Genomic DNA, 15,848 nt, shown 5'->3' on the forward strand with positions numbered 1-15,848 from the left:
TCCCTTTTGTAAAGGGTGTGTGACTGTAGGAAGGTCTGCTTAGGTGATCTGACGTCACCATTCCATCTGAAAGTTCCATCAGGCCTTTTCCTGTAACTGACCTAACCTGCATAGGTTCCTGTGATTTGACAGCAGGATAGTGTTTGGCCTGACATTCAGCCTACTGCAGTTACTAGGCTAGTTTTATCTTTAAGTGATGGGAGCTTACCCATTTCCCCAAACTATGTTACATGTAAAACAGTATGTTCAGTAGGTATTTTAAGTCTTCTAACTTGTCATGTCTGTACATTACCACTCTGCTGTCTGTTGCCGTGTATGGGGGACAGGTATTGTGGTTTCAGCAGAGGGCTATACTGTGCAGATATAAACTCTTTCTGGACTGAAATGTCTTGTTCAGATCTTTCTTCCAAAGGAAATAGCATATATGGACAGATAAGAAACAGCCTCCCAGAATGAACATTTCTGTGCTGTAGGGCTTTCTTTTAGTAGATGCAGTCCTGCAACATGTGGGATTGGTCTTCCTAGACTATAATGCAGCTAAAACAAATTCCTATAGCCTGGTGATGTGGTAACCATGGTAACAGTGATATAAACAAACTTTTGTGCTGCCTGTCCTATAAAAGCAGAACATGTGCAGCATTGCATGTGAATTATGTAGAAAGCTCTGCTCTCTAGTTTATACAAGTATACTGACCACATCTAATGGATTCCTGTAACGAGCCATTAGTTAGTCATGCCTGACAACCTGTGGATACAGAAATAGGTATCACCATATTGGAATATAAGTCTATAAATGTTCTTTAGAGTGACAGATACAGAATTTAGGCAAGTAAGTTTACTATACAAAAGCTCCTGTTCTGCTATTTATTATATACAAGTACATAATAAAATTCATCATGTTACCTAATAACTCTTGCATATCACATGGTGAAATAGTGGCTCAAAATGAATCTCCACTGACCAGAAGATGTCATGTTCATTGCCAATGTGTGAAAATTCAGTGTTCCTTAAATCACTAATAGAGTATAATTTGGTGCTCTTTCCATGAAGCTAGCAATGTTACCAAGAGAGAAGCTTTCTTTCTACTAGAATGTAATAGTTGGAGAAACCCCTTCCTCTGTGTGATTATTCAAAGCTTTCATCCCCAGTTGATGGTTGGGACTCAAATTTATCTTGAGTTTCTTTATGACAATTGACGAGGAAGCCTGGGTGCGAGATGCACCATGTCTAAATGTGAGGGAAGTCACGATGCAATGCTACAGAGAGTGCAGCCCTCCCGGGTGCCTAACACTGTCTAGTGCTTGCACAAGATCACGGTCTGTAATCTCAGAAGCCAGGCTGCTCTCTGCCAGCCAGGGCTGCACCTTGTCTCACGAACTACCGTTTTGTTTTTTTTTTTATTTTTTTTTTTTTACAAACTTCCTGTGGTGCAGTATAATTTTTTTTATAAGATTTTTACAAGATCTTTGGGTAGCTTCCCAGAAGCTGGGTTTTGTCAGTTACTTGTGTCTATCAACCTGAATTTATCTTAACCAACGCTTCCTGGTTTGTTCTCTGTTACATGGTAAATTCATAAAAGCTCCCAAGTCCCTAGTAGAAGGCACATGTGGTCATCTCTCAGAATTGGCCATTTACAACTCTGTCTTGTTCACATATTTCTTACCTAGTGGCATGAGTAAGTTAGCAGGGCATGTGCCTTGTGGGCCACTTTGGAGTCTCAGAGTAGGACAAATTGGTTTCTAGAACCTTCTAGCATTACCTCACCATTACCACTTCAGGACAGCTTTCTGACCCTGAATACATCTGAAGTTAAATCACACAGTAATAGCGTTGTAATAAAACTTTTCCATTTTCATTGCAAAGCGATGAAGTAAGCTTATTCTTTACCCATAGTCTTCCTGTGCCCTGCCTGACTCCAAGTGTGATCTAGGAGACTCTAGAAGAAAGACCTGGGGGAGCAGCAGGAATGGAGGGGTGTGTTTCAGGATCTTACTCCACATTTGCAGGTTGCGGTGGCAGGCTGGCCTAGAAGTTGGAGAGCCCTCATGGATGCCTGTGTCTCTTCCCTTAAGCCAATTGTCTGTTGGTAGCAGGCAGAACTGTGGCATACATTTGAATCCCTTCTCTGCATGTGTTTGCAGGCAATTTTAAGATCTCTCCAAGTCTCAGATTCCTTGTCCATAGATGAACAACATTTGCTGTCATTCTGGAATGGCATCATTTGTGTGACCTCCCGGAAGTCAGAGCTTCCCATCGTGGCCACCATGAAGAAATTAAGCTCTGCCTGGGATATTTCCGTATTGTGTTGTGCTAGCTGCCTAGATACATGTTCATTTGCTGTGGTTTACTGTGTTGTCCTTACTACATATTGCAGAAGCATGGAACAGTGATTTGTCTGAGATATCAATGTGTGTGAAGGATAACGTGGTAGAAAATATGACAGATATTGCTCATTTGACCCTCTTGCTTACAGGGGAAGAGGAGGAGTCACAGCCAGGCCTGTTGCAGTTGGGGTACCACGTGGGACACCAACTCCCCGAGGAGTCCTTTCCACCCGAGGGCCAGTGAGCCGGGGAAGAGGACTTCTCACTCCCAGAGCAAGAGGTGTCCCCCCAACTGGATACAGACCTCCACCGCCACCCCCAACACAGGAGACCTATGGAGAGTATGTAAGTAAAGGCAGCGGTCATGTGATCAGTTGATCTGGTTCAGATACTGTGTCATAGTCATATTCTCTGGTTCACCTCCACAGCTTGGCGAGTAGTTATTGACCATTAAAGCCAATTCACACAGAAATTCAAAAGTGTACGTTCATTTTGCCAGGCAGCTTGAAGCTAAGCAGGATGCCAGCTGTGGGGAATACAGGGCGGGGTTCAGGAGATAGCTGTTAAGCTCTTCCATGAGTTGACTAGAACATTCTTTCATATTCCATTTCAGGTTGCCTCAGAGTATGTCAGTCACTTGAAAAGTGATTGCTTAAATATACCAAGATGGTATCACCCTTAAATGTGTCATTTCAGTCTGCTTAGCATCAATTTGTAATGGAAGTTCTTTTCAGTCAAGAAAATTAAAATTTCATATTTTTGCATCGATTAGTTTTCTTTACCAATTCATTAATTCTCAGATGTAGTTTGTGATTAGGGTAAGAGAAAGAAAAGCAACTGTAAAAGCTGGGGATTCTTGCTATAGCTTCCTTGCTTATCACAGACGGAGAAAATGAAAAGTCAGTAGGTGGATGACTGCTGCCAGTCACTGTGGGTACTGAGGGGAAGTCCACGGACCGTTGTCAAAGGCCATAGTGATGGGGGTAAGATACCAGCATTAATGGCCCTGACTCCCCTGCTTTATGGAGGTACTGAGCTCCTCTTTGTCTCTTTGCACAGTTTCTAGAAGGTTGATTATCCCAGAGTCACTAAAGTCCAGCTCCATCTGGAGCTGTTTTGACTTGTGCATTCTGAACTTCAGTGAAATTCCATGAATGCTGTCTCCTTAGTTTCTAGACCAGGCTCATGCCTTGGGGTTGGCCTAAACTGCGCTTTCCGTATCATCTGCTCCTTTTTCTGCTTCCACATAGGCCAGCCACTGCTGTAGAAACTCCTGGGTCAGTGGCTGAGCTGTGGGCTCTCGAGCATATGGCTGTAGTCACCATATCTTCCCACCTCACCTGAGCATGTGGAAGGACAGGCATGCGCAACTCTTGGCTCCTTTGACTCAGCAGAGAACCCTGTGATTTACACTCAGCGATGCTATCATTCCATAACAGATTCTCTGTTGTTCACTTCAGTTGTGGAAGGATGTGACTCTTTTCTCGTCTCTTAAAATTGCTTGTTTTCCTGTTTCGTTATGTTCTTGTGAAAATGACGGTATTGGCCATCCCTAGAGATCTTCCACAGATGCTGGCTTTTCCAAAAGGAGTATGGACAACAAAGAGGAGTGCTCTTGAAGGCCTTGTAGATACATGCCATGAGCCACTTTATTCCCACCTGGCTAACTGGGACTGAATGATGATGTTCTAGAAATTGCTAGGCAGGGGTTGTGGGAAATTGGGTCACAGAATTCATTTTGCCATCCACTTGGAATGAGTTAGGCAAGTTACACATTTGCTGGTTTTATAACCACATGTTGAGAAAGTTATTGTCACCTTTCCATGTCCTAATTCATCTTACAGTCACTAAGGACTGCTTTGTGAGCTGCATTTATATTCCCTGCCTAAGCGTGTGCATGCTGACCAGCCTAAAGATTAGTGGAAGAAATGCAAACATTTCTTGCTTCTTGCCTGTAGGAGGAAAATAAAAAAAAAATGGATCCTTAATTTCGGTTAGAGTGCTAGCAGCGGGGGTATGGGGTGTTGGTTGCCTGTAGCTCTGATTTTTGTTTAGTTTTTGATAATGAGAAAATAATTGAACCGATCAAGTTAATGAATTGACGGATAAATATTGTGTGGGATGAATTTACGCTACTAGGTCTTTAACTGCCGTGGCAGCCCTGCAAAATATTACTTGTTTCATTTTCAGGAGCAAAGATTGGAGCATCTGAAGGAAAAAGAAACCTTCGTTATTTATCGTGTTCCACACCCACACCTGGCCCTCTCCAAGGCACTTAAAGCTGTGATTTGCACTTGGGGCCAATGTTGCTTCTACTATACCCTTCTGCATTACTGACAGCCACCTTCCCTCTTGCTTCAATTTCCCTGGAAGGCATCAACTCCTGCTCTGAGCATGCATGCTTTCCAGGCCACTTCAGGAGGAACAGCAGATTGTAGGAAACAAAACCCTGTCATAGGTGCACACCTTCCCCAAGCAACTCCTACTGTGAAGGGCTCAGACTGCAAATGTGATCACTTAATTTCCCATTTGTTAGTCATTGAAATACCTCCTCAGATTAATAGCCAAGCTGAAGGATTTTCCCCACTTAGCTTAGCTTTTTGTAATCCCTTGACAGAGTTAATGTCCAGTGCTCAGCGGCTGTGTACTGTAACTGGGCCATCACTGATGGCGGTGCAGGGGGGGAAGAGGCCTCCTCCCCTCACTTATGGTAGATCGCCATTAGCAGCTTCCCAGCTGTTCCCTTTAACTCATCCCTCTCTCTTGACCCAACTGCAACTGAGTGTCCCTCTTCTAGTCACACGGGTACAGTTGGTAGTCTCTGACGTGTGTCTAGACATTGGCCATTAGTCTTAACTGTTTGAAATCCTGATGGTTAGTCAGTGCTTAGCTTTTTGTGTTACCAAACAAAACAACAAAAACTAAACAGCGCCTAACTTTGTGTTTCTTCATCATTTTTTTTAATGTAGTGTAGTGCACTACAAAATAATGAATTTCAAATCTGACAGCTTAGACTAACATGAAAGCGTCATCTTAGAGCAAGCGGAAGGACCTTTCTCCTTAGAACAGCTGAAATGTTCCCTTGCCGAGGAACAGCCGTGAACCAGACTCTGAACTCTGAGGAGGGCTTCTCCCCTCTCCCTACACACCTTCTCACGTCCAGCCATGCTGTCATGTCCAGCACCTCTGTGCCTCGGTCAGTGCTGACTAAGTGGATGGATGAGGAAGGAGGCCTGTGTTGAGGGAAGCCAAGTTTTAGAAGGTTGCCAACTGCAGCATGGTGCTGAGGCCTCTGTGACGGGCAGTTGTTGCTGTCTCGTGGGTCTGCACGGAGCTGTGCAGTACCACCATCTGTATTCACCTGTCTCAGAGACCATTAGCGCTAGTTTTTCTTTAGCCATTGGCAGTTTGTGGCACAGTCTTTAATTCCCTGGAAACAACCCTACAAAGCAGGGTGCCTTCTCTCTATGGAGGTCACCACTGACTCGATTAAATGTAGTTTGTGTCCCTTTGTATTCAATACTATTTTATGACACCTTAAACTGGTAAATGAAAATAGAGAGCTGTTAGGAAGAATTGATGGGAATAAGAATGAAAACAAATTCATAACCTAAAATAAACAAATAAATAAGGCCTTTTCACTATTTAAGGATATTAGACCATCCCTGTCTCTGAGAAGAGTCCTTTTGCAATTCAGAAATATAAATTCTAAAGATGTCCTTGAGGCTGGCAACTTAGATTATTTGCATAGCATATATGCAGCCTATTCCTGGCACCACAATGAATAAGAATTTTTAAAAGACCTTGACAAATATTCATTAACAAAAATTTTATTTCTGTAACCGTTGTAGATTATATTTAACCAGCCTGTTTACTTTTTTAAGATTGATTTAATACTTGCTGTTTGAAGTGGTTATTTCTACAGTAAATATGGGGGCAGGGCATCATACAGTTGCTTATTTAAGCCAAGCCCAGAGGAAGAATCCGGGTGTATATTTGTTATCCTGACATGCTTGAGGTTTTGTTGAGAAAGTCTGTTTGGATGCCTGAGAAAGCCTATTCTCTTTGTAGTATGTATTCTAAAATAGAAGAGCATTCTCTAACAGGCTGAGGCACAAAAAAGACACAATTAATGGGCTTGTTGTCATTGATTTTGTTATCTAATGAACTCAATTGAAGCCTATAGAAAGCCTATAGAGGATGCATAGGAATGCCCTGTTGAAACTGTATGGACTTTTCCATAGGTGAGTGAAACCTGCACCTTCTGCCATTGCCTCTGAGCCCAGAGTGTTCCTCAGGAGTTACAGTCACAAAGGACTCTCTGTCATCCAGAAGAATGTCTGCTGGCTGTGTGTGGCTAGAATTACCATTCCTGAGAGCCTTGGTGATACATCCGGGAGCCCTGGGTAGAGCTGGGTGGCCATAGTCACCCCAAAGCCTCCCCTGTATTAGACTTTTCTTTAACAAATATTCCAGGAAAGCACAGTAGTTCACCATCTCCATTTTTTCCTAAAATGCAGAAAATAGGGGATGTGTACGGTGCTTCTCAACCTGTAGGTTTGGGACCTCTTTGGGAGTTGCATATTGGGTATCCTACACGTCAGACATACGCATAAATTTACAGTTATGAAATAGCAATGAAAGAATCTCGTGGTCGGGGTCACCACAACATATGAAAGGGTCCCAGCCCTGGGAAGGTTGAGAGCCACCGCCTCTGTGTTTTCTCTGTGAGCACTTAAACAGTTCAAAACGTGAGCACGCATGGAAACAGGCCTGGCAGAGCCTGCATTCCTGCAGACTGGGACAAGCTGCTTCTTGGTCACAGTAAAAGAAAATAAGCATTCAAGCAAGCATGCGTCCCTCCTGTGCAGCTGACAAAGTGCAAAAGAGAAAGGTTCCCTCAGTGTCGCATCTGTGGCAGTGTGTCCTCTGTTTGACCACCTATGCACTCACATGATAACTGCTGGGAGGGGAGCTGGCTTGGGTCACTTTCCTGCTCTGGTCAGGCCTCGCTTCTGCTCTGTATGTGTGAGTTCTTTACATACCAAACTCTGGGCGTCTCCCAGTTCGCCTTGTCCTGCACAAGCTCTCAAGTTACCCCACATCCAGCAGGTTACTGCGTCATCACTGTCGCCTTCCTTTCCAAACCAGCCCTAAGCAATGGGTCTGTGGTTTCTTTCTGATACGGCTGTTGTTGCAGAGAGCTGCCTGAGTGCATTCTGCCGGGTAACAGGACAGGCCAGAGTAATGCCTGGGCCTTTCAATGACCACACATGGGAAAAGCCACAGTCAGTGATCCAGGTGTACACATTGTCAGGGCAACAGCTTGCTAACCAATTACCAACTTATTATTAATACCAGTGTGTTACTTTGGGCATAACTAACAACTCTACTTTAGAACAAGTAATCATCTGTTTGGAACCGAATACTGGGACCATGGTGATGAGACATGGATTCAAGTCACCCTACATGACACACTCGACAGTATGGATGGATGTGCAAGCCTGCTAACGGAGGTCCCCCTGCCACTCAGAACTCTGCTTCTCCACCTCTGCTCCTCTCTTGTCTGTGCTTACGGTGGTTTCTTCTCGCCTTTCTTTTCTCTCCTTTGCACAAGTCTTTCACAGGGTCTGACAGTTTGCAGATGTCATCTAAGGGTTAGGTATACAAGGTAGCTAACTTGGCCATTGCTATACTTACTGATTCCCACATTCTTAATGAAGAAAACTGAGTATATTCAGCCAGTTTGAGCAAACATCAGATGGTTCACTTGTGGAGCTAAGAACTATTAAGTACCAGTGCTGTTTAATGAGGAATCTGTTATTCCAAGAGGCTAAACGGGCTTTTCACTCTCCGTTAGAATGCAAATCTGTTTTGTTCTTGTCTGCGTAATTTGCCTTTGTGAGATTGAGATTCTTCTCAGTCTGCAGATACCTCTGCTGCTGATACTGTAGCTGACAGATCTGCAGTCAGTCTACGTGTCTGTAACTTTGCCTGGCTTGAGGATTCCATAGTGGAGTGTTTTCCATCGAAACTTGACTTCCTTTAACAGTTCACGTGAGGGCTAATGAGAAATTAAATTCATCAAATAGAAAGTCTGATTCTGAAGGGAAAGTGACAGAATACAAAAAAGCAAGTATTTTGATGTTGATGGAAGCAAACTAAAACTGAGTGTCTGTGAGTGTTTGGAGTATTAAAGTAGTGTTGACAATTGTTTGGTTTGTATGTGTGCACATAGAGTTGTGTGTATCAGCTGGTCAGAGGAAAGTTTGCAGGAGTCAGTTCTCTCTTCCAGTGTGTGGATGCCGGGACCAGAGCTCGGGATGTCAATGTGTGGATGCCGGGGCCAGAGCTCGGGATGTCAATGTGTGGATGCCTGGGCCAGAGCTCGGGATGTCAATGTGTGGATGCCTGGGCCAGAGCTCGGGATGTCAATGTGTGGATGCCTGGGCCAGAGCTCGGGATGTCAATGTGTGGATGCCGGGGCCAGAGCTCGGGATGTCAATGTGTGGATGCCGGGGCCAGAGCTCGGGATGTCAATGTGTGGATGCCTGGGCCAGAGCTCGGGATGTCAATGTGTGGATGCCTGGGCCAGAGCTCGGGATGTCAATGTGTGGATGCCTGGGCCAGAGCTCGGGATGTCAATGTGTGGATGCCTGGGCCAGAGCTCGGGATGTCAATGTGTGGATGCCTGGGCCAGAGCTCGGGATGTCATTGTGTGGATGCTGAGGCCAGAGCTCGGGATGTCAATGTGTGGATGCTGAGGCCAGAGCTCGGGATGTCAATGTGTGGATGCCGGGGCCAGAGCTCGGGATGTCATTGTGTGGATGCTGAGGCCAGAGCTCGGGATGTCAATGTGTGGATGCCGGGACCAGAGCTCGGGTTGTCAATGTGTGGATGCCGGGGCCAGAGCTCGGGATGTCATTGTGTGGATGCCTGGGCCAGAGCTCAGGTTGTCAAGCTTGACATTTACTCACAGCCAGCTTGCTGGCCCCAGAAATGGCTTTAAAAAGTCAGGTTTATTGAAAATATGCATTTGCTTTCCTTCATGATGCATAAACTTAAGTTGTCTGCAAAGTGCAGTCTTGTTATTCTTATTCTCTGACTCATTTAATTGTGATTGATTGAGCTTTGACACCTAGGTAGTGTTTTCTGCTGTCTTAATAAGGTGCCATCACTCAGTGTGTGAGACTGAGCTTTGACATGAATCTCCTGCCTCAGCTTGGGGGACATTCTGACTGTGGGTCCTACAAGTTGATAAGAATGAAGGTCTTTCCATCAGCAGGACTTGGATATGTTTCTATTATCTAGCTATAGTGTACTTATTAAACAGAGTGGGATACCATACTATGATCATCGCCTTGTATGGTGTCACCTTGCCTACTTGATAAATTCTCAAGTTAAAGAGACAGCAAAGGTTCCTAGAGTCCATTGTATAGCTCAGAATGGCAGGGCCAAGTGGTCTAACCCCCACCCCTCCCTTTCAGATCCGTAGGAGGTAGCACACAGGCATCTGAGTGCTCCATGGGGATTTGAGTGAGCAGTGAGCACACAATTGTGTGTGGAACTCAGAGAGCACTTGCTCCCGGCTAAGCCTCATCTGGAAAGGAAGAACAGTTCTTGCCAAACCGCAGATCAGCACCCAGCCAAGGCCACAGTGACTCCCAAGGGCTAAGAGGGGATGAGCCAGGATTGGGGCCCGATTCTCTGGTCCTTTGGCTAAAGCTTTTGTTTTCATTATTCTTACTTAAATAATGCTATAGGCTAGAATAAGTAAGAAAATGAGACTTTTCTTGTAGTCAAAAGACTACAAGAACCAAAGCTAGAGGCAAAAATCATTAAGGCATAACTGGCCATGAACCAATTGTCCCAGCTGCTACACTCTGGCTTGCTATCTTGCTGGAGGTGATGCTGAGCTGCTGTAAAGCCACCAGCTCCGGGGTCAGTGAGACTCCATTACTCACTTGTTGTATTTAGCTTCATTTGTGAAGGACCACAGAGCACCCTTGCACAGATTCATGGATTAGGGAACCATTGTGCTCTGCAAATGAGAGAAAACTGTGAGGCCTGCCTGCCGTGCTAGGTAAGTTTTGCCTCGCCACTTCAGGGGAGTGTTTCCTCACAGGATGTCAGCTGTGGCTCAAACCCATTTAAAAAGCCAGAGATGCTTTTGAGTAGAAGCGGAGGCCCAGACCCCAGGCTCTTTTGGCAGACACGCTGCTTGTCCTGTTCTCTTGCTTTATGGCCCATTAAGACTGTGCCAGATGGAAGATGATTTGCAGAAAAACGATGCCCTCACCTGTCACTTGGGAGCACTTTACCACGTCCCCGTTGTGCAGACTCTCCTCTTTAGAAATCGCACTGCAGGAACATCAGGGAGGCCATTAGGAAAAGCCAGGCGTCACTTCTTAGCAGTTTCTGTGTGAAGAGTCAAGAAGGAGGGTTGCTCTCATTCAGGCTTCCCCTGGGGCTTTGGGGATTTGTTGTTGTTTGCTTTTCTCTGAGACAGGGTCTTACTATGTAGACCAGGCTAGCCTCAAACTCAGAGACCTGCTTCCCTCTTCCTCCCGAGTTCTGGGATTAAAGGAGTGTGCCAACATACTTGGCTTTGCCTGAAGTTTTAAGCCTGACAGATGTTGGGGTTTTGTGCAGAAGGGGACTTTTCCGGCAGCATACTTCTCCAGGACAGCCACTGCTGAAGTAATGTCGACAGGTAACTGATTACTAACTGCTTCAATTATCTTGTTTTTCCACAGTGAACATTTTAATTAAAACAATGCAGACTGTGGAAAGGTTATTTAGGAAAATACATTTTTTAAAAACATGATTTGAAAAACCAAGGGACACCTTATTTAGATTGAAAAAAATCATGAATGTTGTATAATCTCTTAAATTTAGCAGAGATAAGAGTGAAGAGTAACAGTATACAGTTTGCTTGAAATATCTGTCAGGAGCCTCACAAGTCAAATCCTTTTCCTAAACTGAATGGCTGATTTATTTTAGGAATGGGAAATTATACGAAATAACATGTTAAATAAAGGAGTCTAGGCAAGATGGGGAGGGCAGACAGCTTTACCCTCATCTCCTTCAGAGTTGCTGTCAGTGTAGACAAATCCTTCTGTTGGAGTCAGACTAGCTATCAGTGAGCCTGGAGTCCTCCAGCATGCACCACCCTCATCTTTATCTCCTTACAGCCCTGTTTCCTTCAGGGGGTCAGTCTCTCGTGTGGATGCATTATCGATGGTAGACTCTATGCTCCCTTTTATCATCAGGGTCAAGTGTTTGGGAAAGACTCAGTGTTTGATTTCTTGATACAGAGACAAAACACAGTTGACTTTTAGGATGACAATATACATAGCTAACTTGTGTGCAAAGGAAATAAAGAGAGGATGTAGCATTCCCCTCAGGTGGGAACTGGTAGCATTGAGATGAAGTAGCTTGAAGTAGCCATGAGGGGTTTCTCTGGAGACTCCCAAACACAGAGAAGGTTGTATACCACAGACCTAGGAGTTTGATGGCTCTGTGTCATTGTTGAGTTACCATCCTTATCCTCAGAGAATTGTTTTTAATGTTATGCAGTTTATTTTTAGATAAGCAGAGTGTCAGGTGCATGACAGGATATGGGTAAAAGATACTTCAGAACTATTACATTTGAATGTGAATATTTGAAAAAATAAATGCAGCTGCATCACCGAGCTGGCGATAGCCAGTGAAAGGCTCAGGAGCGGACACGGTGGTAAAGCAGGGAACCCAGCTAGATGGATTCGACTCTGTGATCTGCCTCAGTTCCTCATCGACGAGTAGAAACAGTAGTATTTAACACCTGGGATGCTATGAAGATTAGATTGTCATCTGGATAGAAGTCAGGATTATATCTGCTACTTAGTGCGACACCTAAGTACTTCTGTGTTTGACTCAGAAGTGCAGTTACATTTACCAGGGGAGCCTCATCTTTCAGAAGGAACACCAGTACAGTTCTTACCAACCAGTGACAAACAGGTGAAGGTGGCTTGGGGTCTTAGCTGGGATTCAGCATAGGAGTGCCCTTCAGTGCTCTGGGAGTACAAATCGGTACACCTACTCTGGAAAAAGTTTCGGTCCTTTTTTGCTCCCAGGACCTCATGGTGCATCTGAGTGGCTTCCAGCAGCGATGTACAAGAGAGTACACCAGGCTCCGGGGAAAGTCCACAGGCAAAAACGAGCTGAAGACTGCTGGCCTAGGTAGAATAGATAAACAACATGCAGTCAAATCATATAGAACAGTATTTTAAGGCCATGGGGCAAGGCCAGGCATTGCTATGTACAGCAGTGTGAATAATTCCCACAAACATCACACTGAATCAAAGAAATATTGCCCAAAATTGTAGCTATTCTGACTCTAAACTCTCAGGTTGTGTTGAAAACCGTGGTGGTTAGGGGAGCAGATAGTAATAGCAAGACGACATGGGTTGTTCTAGGAACTGTTGTCGTTCCATTTCGTGACCTGGTGCTCTTTCCTGCGGTGCGTATGATGAGCTGAGACCCCACAATGCCATTGTCTAAGCTGAGTTCTTAGGACTTTTGTTCTATAGCTCACTGGGCTCTTGAGTAAGCGGTTCAAAGATTTGATGAACTTGTGAATTCAGAGAATCTAGCTGTTGCTGTGTGAAACAGAACAGCCCATAGTCCTTCGGTCTGTAGGATCGGGTAGTCATCTGCGGGATTCTTAATGAGCTCTGAGAACTGCCAGGAAAATTCTCACAAAACTGAGAGCTGGGTGCTTTCCTTGCGATCCCTGTATTAGCAGGTCGGCAGCCCCTTGCTCTCTGGCACCAGTGGGCGTACCTCTTTTTCCAAGCCATTTCTCAGATGGAGGAACACGTGACAGAAGTAGTAGATCCATGAAATCCATCAGTGGCAGCCATGCATTCACTCAGAAAGTATTCCTTGGATGCTCACTTAGGGGCAGTCACTGGGAAAATGAATGAACCCCTAGACACAGCCTGAAATAGATATCAGCAAGAAAAGCAAACAAAGGGGGAATATTGAAATACATGAAAACTGAAAATGCAAAAGAAAGAGGTGGGGAGAAAAGTTAGCCAGAGCTCTGTAGTGGGACCCTGTTATGGTGAGGCCTTACTAGCTGATACCACACTAATCCATATTCAGTGAGATTGTTCCTGCTCTTTCCTGTCATTTTAGTATTTCTAATTTAACATTTAATTTTTCTCAGTTATGATTTTATCTTTCCCTTGAGTGTAAGATTTCTAGTTTCACTGCCTCACTATTTCTCTGTTCTGTTCTGAGTTCCTTAGAAAATCCTACCAGTGTATTTGTCCTCGTGTTAGGTGCAGTGGGAGACGTGCTGTTAGTGACTGACAGACTTCTCTCCACAGGCTGGATCTGCATCTGTACTGAGCCACAGTCAATCTTGACATTCAGTTCTTTATTTACATCATAGCATTTGCAGAGCAGAAATGCAGACCTTGCATCTCAGGCAAGGTTTTAAGAGTTTATCTTCTTCTACAGAAGTCATACTTAGATAACTTTGATTTTTCTCTGACTCCATGGTTCTAGAATTAAAAGGATAAGGCTATAAATGAAACAGAACCATCTTTTTTGGGAAAGTACTGTGCCAAACACTTTCACCTACTTCTTTTTCTTGGTTAATCTTACACACCATTGGAAGTAGTAGGAGCTTTGTTTGGATTCCTACTTTGGAAATTGCCAAGTTGAAGCTCTGAGAGATTAATGAGCTCTACATGGGTATGCAACACACCCATGCCACAGGTGGACTTGGAACGTGATTATTGCAGTCCCAAAGCCTGGGGGGAGCAGCCTTGTGAGGCGCTTCTTACAGCCACAAGGTGACCGGCTGCCCATGGTATCCTGGGGTCACGTACGTCATACTTGATGCAGATGATGTGGGGACACTTCTATTTAGGGTTAGTAGTACCATAACCTGCTGTGTCTTTACTTGAAACTGCTCAGCTCACATGTTCACTGTCATTAAAGGTACTGTTGAAGCTACATTGCCAAGGATACTATTTCCCAGAGTCCCAGCTAAAATGAATTTTAAAAAGTCTTTATTATTTGTTTTATAAACTCAACATAATCATTTTATACCTTAAATTTGCTGGAGCTTTTCACACTGCATCTGTGTGGAAACTTCTCATATCTCAAAGTGGCCAGTTGTCACCCTCGTTAGGGTGAAGTATTCACAATATAATTACCTCCCTTTAAAAGGATGCCAGACTGAAGCAATAGTTTTGTAATCATTATTTTAAATTCTCTCAATTTAAAAGGTTTCCCCAGATTTAAATATTATGCTTGATTTTACTTGTGGCCAAAATGCTGTTTTCTCTGTCTGCCCTGGAAGATGGCTTTATAGCCGTGTGTTCTGATTATCAGGCCACGTGTCAGAGCACATGTCCCTTGCTGCAGCCTGTTTTCTAGCTAGGGGTTCATTGTCCCAGTGCTGTTTCTAAGCAGAGACTGCAGGAGTGTGCTTGGTGAAGAAGCAAGCTTTGTATGCATTTGCGCAGTATTTGATAACGTCATTCTGACTTTCAGAAATAGAATAGACTTGCAAAGGTGATCATTTGCTCAAGGCAGAGAACAGAAGTCTGAGTGCTCTCACCAGACGTGGTGTAAATGTCAAGATTTTCAACATTCAATAAGTCCTATGCTTTCTTCTGTAGTGTTGCCTTGGCTTGCATTCATCTCAAGGAAAGTTATTGTATTTCCTGCGAGTTGGTCATAAATTTGTTCTTGTGTTGAATCACTCAGCAGCTGTTGCTACATTGCCTGCTCTGTGTGAGATGAGACCATGCCCTGGTTTGCTCCCTCCTCCCTCTGTCTTTTACGTGCACTTGCTATCCCTCCGTTTCACCTCTTGTAGGGCTTCTTCCTGGTCTCTCATGATCTCCCTTTTAGCTCTCTGACCTGTGCACACGCATGTAAAGATGCACTTATATGCACGCATGCGCGCGTGCGCACACACACACACACACACACGAGTTATAAATCTAGCTTTCACATGAAAGAGAAAATATACAGAATTTGACTTCCTGAGTCTGGCTTATCTTGCTTAACGTAATTACTAACTGGGAGAAGGAAAGGAACCAGCTGGGTAATATAGGCAAGGGCAGTGCAATAGCAATGAGAACAAAGTGTAATAACTTGTGCATGAAGATGCGGGTGGTGCAGGAAGGGGAGGATCAGGGAGCAAAGAGGAGAGGCTCGTCCTAACTCATCGGGACCTTCTAGACTAGAAAGCAAGAAGGAGTCAAAGAAATAGTTGTAGGTGCCAAATATATGCAAGTTATCAATTATGATAGCTCAAAATGATATTTTAGTTTGCAGGCTAACATTTGCTATCCAAGAAGGTTCCCAAAAGAGAGCATTTGTAGAGGCACCATCAATGAAACCACACAGGTGCCCATTTGGTCTGTACCTTGTCTGAAACAGTACAAGTTAGGAAGCAACAAGCCTAGATTTTCATTTTGGCTAGGTTCTTCTAGAGGAATGTGTAGATGAAGACAC

The 15,848-nt window shown here is 44.2% G+C and overlaps 1 protein-coding gene across 5 annotated transcripts in view; it reads left to right on the forward strand.

Moving 5' to 3' along the window:
- Nucleotides 1–15,848, forward strand: part of Khdrbs3 (KH RNA binding domain containing, signal transduction associated 3) — a 167,438-nt gene that overhangs the window by 96,528 nt on the left and 55,062 nt on the right. For all 5 annotated transcript variants that reach the window (XR_005870498.1, XM_040730334.1, XM_040730337.1 and 2 more), the window contains exon 6: nucleotides 2,474–2,669. Coding sequence is in view for 4 of the 5 variants with exons in the window: in XM_040730334.1 (XP_040586268.1) it covers nucleotides 2,474–2,669 (196 nt within the window). In the remaining variant the exon portion in view is untranslated. The remainder of the gene's footprint in view (nucleotides 1–2,473; nucleotides 2,670–15,848) is intronic.

This window comes from Mesocricetus auratus, unplaced genomic scaffold (genome assembly GCF_017639785.1).
Source record: "Mesocricetus auratus isolate SY011 unplaced genomic scaffold, BCM_Maur_2.0 Super-Scaffold_100023, whole genome shotgun sequence".
Lineage (NCBI taxonomy): Eukaryota > Metazoa > Chordata > Mammalia > Rodentia > Cricetidae > Mesocricetus > Mesocricetus auratus.